Raw genomic sequence first — 11,708 nt, 5'->3', positions numbered from 1 at the left:
GCCATCAAGTAACTAGCATGGTTTTCTAAAATATTCTTAACTGAGGTGACATGAGGACTTTGCTCCTTGAATGAGGTGCTGCTCCAAAGAAAATTACTTGTTGGTATAATTGGTAACTTTGATGGTGGGACAAAAACAAGAAAATCACTGAAGTGTACACAAACCTTTTATCCAATGCTTGCTTTCGCTCAGTAGAACGAAAAAGAAAATAGCCTAAAAATCTGGGAGACAATTTATCCGAATCGGCTGATGCTTGGTCATATTCCCTACCAGATCTTAGCAAGAACCTCACCTGAGAACCCAAAACAAAATATTTATGTAAAAGGTCATGATCTCTTGTATTAAGATATATTAGTGGACCAGATAAAGTGAATAATCTGGTAGTGTTTCAAGACAATACCAGCTCTCCAGCAAGCTCATACAGAGATTCGTCAAGTGTTGCCTACATAAGTTTGATAATACACATCATTGATGTGACTTGAGCTTAAAATAAGGAAAATAAAATGATTGAAGCAGTGAAGCCCAAACCTGTAATAACCGTAAAGCACAGTACTGACTCACAGCAGGACCCTCGAGTTTAGCAATTACCTGTTACATTTGAGATGAAATGAACTTGATCAGTGAGTATATCCATATATAGATTCGCACCACTAGTTTGCATTCTGAATGATAATCTTTTTACTTTCTACAAATAAAGAAACCTATTCAGAAAGGCAAGTGATCCTTACAAGTATATAGCAAGCTGCGGTGCGGTACCATCTACGTTGAAAACATTCCTCAAACAGTCTACATAGAAGCCAAAAATTAATCATTCACAAATTCAAATTCAGGAATGCGAAAAACAATATAATTTGTATTAAGTGTTAGCAAGCCAAAAAGGCAACAAAACTCAGATGACTTTGCAGGGGGAAAACAGCATAGCAATCATGTTCACAATAAAAGTTAAAAAAAAATTTTAATTATATATATAAAAAAAATATAAAACTTTGTATGATTCTTTTCTTTGTTTCTTTAGGCAAAGTCTTAAAGCAGAACAACGAAAAAAATTGAAAAACAATAAAAATTCTCAATTATAATACATATCAAATTTGTCTTTTCGTCTTGTTTCACTAACATTTCGATTTGTCCATTCATGCTACCTAACATGCAAGAGCATGGACAATAAAATGAAGCATTTAATTGCACATAAGGTAGAAATTTAAAAATGAAATGTTACAACATTATTGTGATATTCTTGAAAAGCCACACAAAAATGGCATCTAGCACAAATGCCAGATGGTATTACGAAGTTCACCCATTATGGATTATTCCAAGTTAATAATAGCTCTCCAAATGCACGTCATGCCAACTATGTCAAAATTTGTGTTTTCATTATGTTCTACATGCTTCCATATTTTGAAATATTTGAGTACATTTCCAGTTCCAATATTAAGCATTGATGGTATCAAAATGAAAAGAATAAATGTTCGAAAGACATACTCTGTTGATCTTCCAGCAGCAGAGAACAAATCTGCCCAATGACGACCATCTGTTTTTCTTGCGACACTAACAACAACATCTAGGTACTCTGGAAAATTTCGGATAAGATCACAGGTCTTCTCCAAAAGAGTCTTTGCATGTTTTAGAACTGAGATCTGGTTCTTGTTTACATTTGGCCTGGAATAGTTGGCATGAAAATTAACCAATCAAGACAAAAATAAATTGGCAACTAAGTTTTGTAACAAGAAATTTCTACACTCATTCTCAAGCAAAGGAAAATAGCGAGAAACTATAGACAGCTACCCTTTCTACATTCATGTGAAACTAATAACGTTTCCAAATTGAAGTACCTGGATATATCTGCTTCAAATACTGTAAAAAGAAGCCACTCTAGACAATGTGAAAAATGAGGCTTTTCTGCCGATAGCTCTGCCAGCCTTAAAGCTTCCTCAATTTTGTCCCTCTGGCAGACACGTAAATAACAGGAAATAATCACACAGGGTATCCCATTTAGGGTTTAGGAAAGCTAAATTGAAAACACACATACAACATGGCACAAAGTATCCCGCAACTGTAACCCAACATTACCGTGCCCCCGGTCTCACTATGTATACAACATAACAAAAAAAATAAGAGAAGAGCATGTAGTCAAAGAATGAACAATTCTCATCGGAAATATAAAAGACGTTAATATGTTTCATCTGGTATGAGCACAAGGACTTTCATTTCACACATCCTCTGTAATAATGTTCAATTCTTCCTTATCAAAAACTTTGACGAATTCAATAAAAGATCACTCCTTATTCATTGTATGACAAAAAAAAAATCAACTACACTCATCAACTCCTCAAAGATCATCATAACAATGAAATATCATTCATTTATAGATACTTGTTATGTCAATGCACATGAATTTTCAAATTTCCCTAACCCTTGCAAGTTCAAGATACCTGACACTTCTTTCTATTGGTTTAATACATTTGGGACGAGTATGCTGCATATATGAAATCTATGGGACAGTATAGAGCATATATGCCACATGATAGGACACTAGATATTGGGCCTTGGCCCAATAGATAGGTTGATTAGAGAATAAGTTAGTTAGTATATTCACTGACTTTATAGAATTCTGTTACAGATTTCTATTATAAAAGAGAGGGAAGGGTAGTTAGAAAAGGGATTGAGAAAGATATTGTTAGGCAGTTAGGAGAGTCTCTCTCTAGATTAGGAGCAGATTATGCTCTGGTAGGAGTTCTTGGAACTCTGGTTGTTTTCTTTTTCTTGCTGATTTCACCATTGTAGAGCTTGCTGCTCATCACTTTCATTCACTAGAATTCCATTTTCATTCTGTAAATTCTGGTTTCTATCACCACACTGATAAGTTATCCTTTTTAAGCATTAAATGTAAAAGCAATCAAAAAGATCAACAATGTTTCAGAAATAAAATATGGATTAAGAATTCAAGCAATTCTAATGTAATACCTGAAGCAGATGGCGGAGCAGGCAGTGCAGTATAGTTTGTGCTTGAGGAGATGGCTCAAAACATGGGAATTCTGCACTTGAGGGAAATGACATTCTCTGGGAAACACCAACAACAACACCAGCATTTGGAAGAAGTCCCAGAGGGTATACTTCACGATCGAATTCCAGCTCTGGATCCAACTAAAAATCAATTAAGGATCAAATCAGTAAATTAACTAATTCCAGAATAAAGGAATGACTGAATTTATTGAAGTTGCTTCAAATAGCCTAAAATATTCTTTTTTTTTGACAACTTTCATATACCTAGCACTAGCAGATAAAAGTAAGATGATGCAATATGAAGCCAATCAACAATATAAGGACCTAAAGTTGCACGTGAATCTTTATAATAATATAAGCAAAAATGTGTTGAGGGAATGAATTACAAAATCTACTGTTCAGGATAGAAATTTTTTTAAAAATGAACTAGAAAATAAGTCGTGTTATGTCCAATAGCCTACAACATTAGGAAATAAATATCCAGACCTGCAAGAAATCCTCCTGCTTAAAAGAATTTGGACCTGGAGATGGATACCAAACCTGCAACAACGAACTTCGATGTAAAAACTATCAGAGATGTAAAAAGAAAATACACTGGAGGGTGGACCAGAAGTCATTTAACCTAATGAAATTTAAGGATGTACATACAGGGAATAAGAAATACATTAACAGCTAATTACCTGCATGCCCCGGTGACCATAATCTAACCACGAAACTTCCTCAATCAAATTTGTTTTATCTTCAGACTGGCCACAGGTGACCCAAAAAAGCTCAACTGAATCAGTAAGATTTCTTTCCCGCCCATCATCTAAATCAAGTAGAGAAAGCTCCCCATTTGACCTCAATATCAAACATCTAGAACAAATAATTTTCAAATCAATTTTCTTGAGGGTGAATTATTAATATGAAAAAAGGCTACAATAGCAGCAACAAAAGCAACCAAGTTTAGGCAAGCATATCAATTATTATCTCCACACAACAAACCCGGAACTCGGATGCAGTTCAACAAGATATATGATTTTAAATTAGCATGACATTAATAATGGATTCTGACTTTACAGATTGTGACGTTTTACCTTGGATCACTTCAATTAGAGAAGTAGCAGAATAAACTGGAGAAAGGGATTACATGTTGTTCAAAAAGAACATTACCTTGCTGGCTCTCCGGTTAATGAATCTGATGATGAAATATAATTTGTTGAAATAGGTTCTCTTGGGATTTGATCAGGGATAAATCGCATTGCTGCAGGATGGCTCTTGGCAGTCATAATTGAAAGTTCTCGTACTGCAGAAAGCTGTTTGTCATGTTATCACTTAAAAATGTATAACAAACAAGGTTTTATAGAAGAAATTTCGGGGGGGGAGCATATCGAATAAGAGTATCATTGAAAACAAAAGAGAGAGCAAAAGAATTTTATAAGTGTGCATTTACCTGTAAATCTGGATTTCCTGAAGGAGTTAGTTCACCAAATAACTTCACATGGAATATATGGACATCAAATGGTCTATACGTAACCAGTATATAATCTTGGTACACATCCATCACCATTGGTTTCGCAAGCAATGGTTTTCGACACAGCAATGAGCTTTGATCAAGGTGATATCTTGGGTAAAAGAGCAATTCATATCTGAGATAAATAAGGAGACCTAAGAGACCATTGGATGTAGAATAAAATGTTTCGTATGTTGCATAATGCTACAGTTAATGTAACAAAAACTATAGTTTTGTTGGGTTGAATCAGACCTAGACTTCAAAAACAAATTAAGTGGGGTAAAAAAACTGAACAGCTTTTAAATTCAGGCTTTTCCAGGCATGTACACAGTTAAACAGCAATTGGCTAAAAATATGTTTGATAAACACTGAAATTTGCAAGTACCAACCACATGAAATATGTAAGCAAATAAAAGTATCTCACGTGTTGGAAGAATCAATATAGTTGCAGACAACGACAATCTTTCCCAGCCATAGCAAGCCCTTACACTGAATCTTTTGTTCTTGGGTAACATCTCCAAATACTCTCCATCTTTTCAGCCGTATATCATACAATATCAAACCATGAAGACCAGCAACCGCTAAGTACATTCCATCCTGACTAGCTGCCACATGTTGAATAGGCCAGTTTTGAGAAATATAAGAAACCTGTGCAAAATTTTAAACTTTAGAAGTGATGTTCATCCATTTAAGATTACATGTTTCAAAGTTTGAAAATCAAACACATAACTGGAAGCTTAAGATGCAGCATTTTAAGCTCGTCAATTTCTTCTGACTGCACGATGAGCAACCGGTCTTCCCCATAAATCACTTGCCGGATGTATGCAGTGCCAGAAACACCTCTGCTGAGACAGCATTTTCCAAAAGAGAATGAAAGAATTCTCTCTGAAGATCTCTCCTCAATAGCATAAAGTCTATATCCATGTTCATCCCACTGCATTAGTGAGGTACCACCCATCAATGGCTCGTACTTACAATCATGGTTTGGCTTAGCAATTGGAGAAGATACAGAACTTAAACCTATTTGACGGATTGTCGACATCAGCCGACACCCAGAAACAGACCAAACTGTAAGCCCCCTTAACTTCCACCCAACTGCAAAAGCAGAATTGTCAGGTGTCCATGAAATGCAACTAACAGGGCCAGTGTCATCCATTGAATATCTGCAAAAAAATCATAGTAGCTTACTTCATGACATAGAACCAAAGTCCATCTACATAACATTGAACATAAGTCCCAGCATACTGATAAGATGGAGAAAATTATGACTACAGTCACTTCTGACACTGAAATTGCATGGATTCACTAGACAGAAGAGAAATGTAAATTTATTAGGATGGATGATGCGATGAAAGACTTAAAAAACAAAAAAAAAAATAAATATAAAGGAGACAACATTGAGAACTTGAGATTGAAGAACAGGTGACACAACATTAAGGCAAATATCGACACAATCTGCTGGAGAATTTCAGCATCGTGCTTGGAATAGTAAATCATAAAAATCTTCAATTTGTCACCAATTCCCTAGATGCATATTTATTAAAACTTACCCCCAGTCATACAAAGAAACCGTGCGTATAAGCAATGATGATTCTGCCAAATCATACAATTCCACTACTCCTCTTCTGGTACCAACAGCAAGAATTTCCTGGTCAAGAGCTACTGAAGCACATACAGCATCCCCACAAGCTAACCTCTTTTCTGCTTTAATACAGTCAACTTGCTTTAAACCTTTCTTACTAACGGAACATGAGACAATTTGCCCATCAGAATACAAGACAAATAGCAACCTCAATGAAAGGCAAAGTTCCAACTGTTTGATTTCAGAATTTCTTCCAATAAAGTGATTGGGCATAGGAATCTTCGGAAGGCCTTTAGGAGAAAGACCATTCTCTAAAGAATTTGGTAATTGAGAATCGTCAAAGCTAGCAGGAGGATATGGATCAAATTCAAAAGCTCCATAGAACTGTGTAGGAGATCATAAAATGATAGTAATATTGTTATACATCAAAACAAAAAAGAATGATTTAAATCGCAGTTGAATATTCTGTATATCAGTGACCAATTGACCGCATAATATAATAAGTTAAATTAGGATGAAATGTCCAAAACTGTTAATTGTTCTATGTTTAAATTACCTCCCCCTTCCAAGACATACTGTACAAAGTTCCATCAGAAAGTCCAAGCAGCATATGTTTGTTATCACTAACAATATTACTCCTGGCAAAACAGTTATGTAAAGAGTAGTGTCACGATCAGACAGAAAATGGCTTCAACTTTTGACTAATATACACAGAGTGAAGCACAAAAATTTGATACTTTTCACGAAGTATTGAGGAATTATGGTATGATGAATTCAACATATCATATTCATATCACTTTTGATAATGCCAATGGGTTAAAAGAAATGATGTTGAGACTCAATTGTCATAATAATAACTAATGTCCCATATTATGATAAATGCCTACAATACATTGTAAAACCTTGGCACATAACCAAATGGATGCAGAATTCTTTTAAGGAACATAATCTTTGGAGCTTAGATAATATTTCTTCGACTTTTGATTTATAAAATAGCAAACTCTTCTACTTATCTTTGCATTTCCTACTCATCAGCAATCTTGGAAGTAAGTAGCACGGTGGAACCAAATTTTATGAAAATATTTAAGAGTTATAAAATAAGTTGTGTTTTACAGTTTAAGTTTTAGGGTAGTTGATTCATAACATTTTATCAAAGTTCAAGCCTTTCCACCCACAGTCCTATAATTAGTTGCATTTCAGTGCGCAAGGTAGGCAGGTCTATGCATTGTCCACGCTTTGAGCTCGGAAGACTTTTGTGTGAGGAACATATGTTGCAGATATATAACATAAAAACATTCATGTATCTTTATCTAAAGCTAGAATGGTTGATTCATGACAGTAACCAAGAGATCTATATATCTTTCATCAAATGGAGAATGTATTTATCTCGTGTATACCATACTTACAATAGTAGTTTATCTCGTGTATACCATACTTACAATAGAGATCTATATATCTTTCATCAAATGGAGAATGTATTTATCTCGTGTATACCATACTTAAAATTGTATTCCACTATAGAACTTCGATTCACATCCACTATCCCTACCAATAGTAGTTTTGTTAGATTGCACTAATTCGCATAGACGAAGGAAGTTATAAAACCAATAATAGAAGGAAACCTACACTGACAAATCCTTTACTGCAAAAGGAACTTGCTCTGTGAGAAGAAGAGATATAGTGGCTAGGCACAAATTAGAAGGTTGTTTCCCACCAATGTGTATTTTTTTATCCAAGAATTGGACCTTGAAAATGTGAAGATAGAAAGAAGATGTCTGCAAATAGAAAATACAGATGAATTAGGAATATGAAACAAGATACTTAAAACACAGCATTAACTTCAAGAAATGTGTTAATTGAAGCATGAACAAAATAAAGGCCCGAAATGAAATTGAAGGTAGAATAGAATATCTTATAAATAGTATGATATAAACAGAATAAACAAATATTGGGGTAAAGCTAAAAAATATTGAAGTAACAAGTTTCAACAGTCCTGAATGTGCACACAAGAAAGCTAATTTGAATCAAAAAAATATCTAAATATAATTTGAATGGGGTATGGTACATCTTTTATTTGAGAACATAGATCACTGACAATCACACAATTTGAGTGCTAGCTTGCAAACATGAGTGATATAGCATTTCATTTGCAGCTTCCAATGATCATAACTGACATTCCATTTTTTTTTTACACCAAAAAGCAGGCAATCATACATGCGTACAAATTCACAAGCATATTAAAGATGTTACGGAAAGAGTTGGAAATTGGAATACATAGAAGTTGGTTTTCTTTTCCATATGATAAACCACATTGTTAATCAAACATCAGCACACTTACAAGAATAGCAATTAATTTTGTATCAGGACTCCACACAGCCTGCAAGTTTTCTCCTTCTCTCTGCAACGAAACTGAATCTCTCTTGTACTTCCCCAATCTCACTCTATGCTGAATGAACCAACAGAAAAATAAAAAAAACACTGTTAAGCCCAAACCATAGCCACATTACATCAATTCACCCCCATGAAACGCACTTCAACATTTTCCCCAAAAATCTTAAATAAATAAATAATAAAAACCCATTACAAACAAATTCAATTCCAAACTCCAAAATCCCACATTACAGAAACTCTACTCATCAAAATCAAGTTCATATATTTTCCAAAATAATTAATATGCATTTATATATACACAAAATTCCCTATGCCCACATCATATTAACTCACCTAAATGAAAACCCATTTCAAAATTGTCCTAAAAACATAAATTTAAATACAAAATTGAAAAAAAGAACGGATCCAATTCAAGTACCTGTGAAGAGCTCCATAGTTCAAAGTGAGTGGGAGAAACAACAAGAAACAAACGATTGATGAGTTTGAAATAAACAATATTTTGTGCAGAAGGACACAATCCCTGCTCCAAAGGGATGACCTGAGGCCATCCATATGTCATATACATCTTCTTCGTCTTCTTCTTTTTCTTCTCAGATTCGTTTGAGATTATTACTGTAATTGATCATAGATCTAAAATCTGCAGGAGAATTCGAGAGATTGATGGAAATGTTTGTTTGAGGTTTGATCTGCGATTTGGATTTGGATTTGGAATTGGGAATTGGAAATTGGGAAGAACCAAGTTCAACTAGTCTACAAGGCCCCAACCCAACAACATCAACACTGGAAATTAAAACAAATTTTTCGTTTATCAAATAAATTAATTATTTTTTATGTATAATTAATTTTATTATGACAACTGTGAAAATAAATCGATGGTGCAAAATCTTTTTCTTAAAACACAATATGGATGTGTTACATTGAATATAAGTTTTGAATTTTTTTAGGATTGATTTATTTTTACTATTGATAAAACGAATGTAAGAAACATTCAATTATTAAAAACATTTTTAAAATTTTCCATATGAATATTGTAATGTACTAATAAAATATTTTTTTTATAATATAGCAATTGACGAAACTCACATATTTATAAATTTTTAATTTAAAATATATTGATATTATAAAGAAATAAATATGTTGTATGATATTAGAAGTTAATACTATTTTAGATAATAAATTGTCGCATCAAATTAATTCAGTTTGAACAAAATGTATAAAATAAAAATGAGAAATATTTATAAAAATCAATACATAGATATTGAACCGCTTTAAATTTTTGTTTTGTCAACTTTTATATTAATTCACCAACTCACACTAAATTTATAATATAAGAAAATGGTGTTTTATGTTTTTTAAGGTTTAAATATGTGTTTCTTCCATTAAATATATTATTTAAATATATTATTTTTTATTTTAATATTTCAAAAAAAATTATTTGAATTTAGTATATAACCGTCGTAGTATGTGACACTATAAATACACATTAACTAATCATCTTTTAAGATATATTAAAAATTAAAATATTTTATATCATTATTAATAAATTTATTTATTTATTATTCAATAATTAATGTTATTTTATAAATAAATAAATAGAAACTAAATGAGGAGTTAAAGCGTTTTTAGAACTTTTCTCTTCTTGACTTTATCCATTAAAATCTATCTATTTTCATTCTCTTACCACGTAAATGTGGTAGAAGGTGAACGCGAATTATACTGCTGAAGTGAGGGGCAGAACAAAGTTTTTAAGTCACATATGTAGAGGGTTGGTACTAAGAGCATCATTTATCTATCAAGAATTCTTGTAAGACTTCAACTATAAGATATATTTTTTAAGTCAATTGTGTCTTTGACAAGGAAATGAAAGTAGAGAAACTCTAATGGATAAAGTCAAAATGATAAGAGTTTCTATGGTTTAATCACATAAAAAAATACGAGTTTTTCAAAACTCTTTAAATGTCTCATTTTATATCTATTTATATTTTTTTTTATACAAAAACAATAATTATTAAATAAATTTATTAATTAATAATATAAAATATTTTAATTTTTAATATATCATAAAAAATAATGTATTGATGTGCTTTTATAGAACCACGTGTCACGTCTATTTGTCACCGCTCATTTATAACTTTACAAACACTAAATTCAAACAAAAAAAACTTGCAGGACTAAAATCAAAAAGTTATACTTACAAGGACCAAAGTCATATTTACACATTTTTTTAATCATGTTGTTACATTTTTAAAGATAATTAATTAATATAATTTAGTTTTAGATGCAACTAGAAATATAATTGTAATAAAAATTTATTATAATTTTTAAATTAAAGGATAATGTAGGAATTATATCATTTAATAGGGTAAAGTTTTTTTAGGTATTAATAAGGTAAAGTTAATTAAGATTTTGTTTTTTACGAAATATTGTATTTTATACCATTAAAATTACTAATGTTGTTGTTTAGATTGAAAGATTGAATGAAGTACATATTGATGGTTTGTGTATACAACGTAAGCTATTGTGAAACATATTATGTAATTCAAAATCAATCACTTAGTAATTGAAACAAACAATTATATATATTTTTTTATTTCACATTATATTAATATTAATAGTATTATTTTAAAAAATAAATTTTATCTGTATATTTTTTAAATCATCTTTTCTCATTTTAGCTTATTTTCTCATTTTAGCTTATTAATTATTTTGATAGTCTAAAAAATCTCTAGTGTTTAAAAAAAGATATTATTTTAGATTTTTAAAAATAAGTTTTCTTAAAATTTTAAAATTGTCAACTCAATTGAACCAAACCAAATCAAATCAACTCATTCTTCATCACTTAATTCAAATTTTATGAGAATATATTGCATAGACCAAACAAAACCGAATTAATTAATTTTTATTACTACAAATTCTTTTTTCTTTTTTTAAAATTGAACTACACCAAATATTTTCTTCTCTACATCTAAGATGCTCGTAATCTTTTTTTAAGAAAATTTATTTTCTTACCATACAATGTTATTTATATTGGCCAATTCATATGTGTATTTTATCAAAAAATATACCTCTAAATTATTCAATTTGAAATTGTATTTTGGAGGTTAATGAGAACATAAGAGATAAAAGAAGAAGCTACAAAAACAAATATCCATAATCTTTTATCCAATTAGGTCTCATGCAACTAGAAATATAATTGTAATAAAAATTTATTATAATTTTTAAATTAAAGGATAATGTAGGAAT

At 31.5% G+C, this 11,708-nt stretch overlaps 1 protein-coding gene across 1 annotated transcript in view; it reads right to left on the bottom strand.

The window, feature by feature from the left end:
• The window catches only part of LOC101515741 (uncharacterized), an 11,278-nt gene extending 2,015 nt beyond the window's left edge, over positions 1-9,263 (bottom strand). Inside the window, 19 exon segments of the mRNA XM_004492716.4 lie at positions 1-78; positions 165-292; positions 401-442; positions 529-588; positions 729-786; positions 1,480-1,656; positions 1,830-1,942; positions 2,962-3,141; positions 3,487-3,540; positions 3,681-3,855; positions 4,153-4,295; positions 4,433-4,628; positions 4,917-5,140; positions 5,223-5,655; positions 6,043-6,458; positions 6,631-6,712; positions 7,701-7,849; positions 8,413-8,520; positions 8,884-9,263. The exon segment at positions 1-78 is cut by the window's left edge and continues 1 nt beyond it. Coding sequence (XP_004492773.1) covers positions 1-78; positions 165-292; positions 401-442; positions 529-588; positions 729-786; positions 1,480-1,656; positions 1,830-1,942; positions 2,962-3,141; positions 3,487-3,540; positions 3,681-3,855; positions 4,153-4,295; positions 4,433-4,628; positions 4,917-5,140; positions 5,223-5,655; positions 6,043-6,458; positions 6,631-6,712; positions 7,701-7,849; positions 8,413-8,520; positions 8,884-9,030 — 2,963 coding nt within the window. The 5' untranslated portion in view covers positions 9,031-9,263.
• Between the last annotated feature and the right edge of the window lie 2,445 nt (positions 9,264-11,708).

This window comes from Cicer arietinum, chromosome 3, assembly GCF_000331145.2.
Source record: "Cicer arietinum cultivar CDC Frontier isolate Library 1 chromosome 3, Cicar.CDCFrontier_v2.0, whole genome shotgun sequence".
NCBI lineage: Eukaryota > Viridiplantae > Streptophyta > Magnoliopsida > Fabales > Fabaceae > Cicer > Cicer arietinum.
The sequence above is the reverse complement of the archived record's forward strand: the minus strand, read 5'-3'. Positions and strand labels throughout refer to the sequence as shown.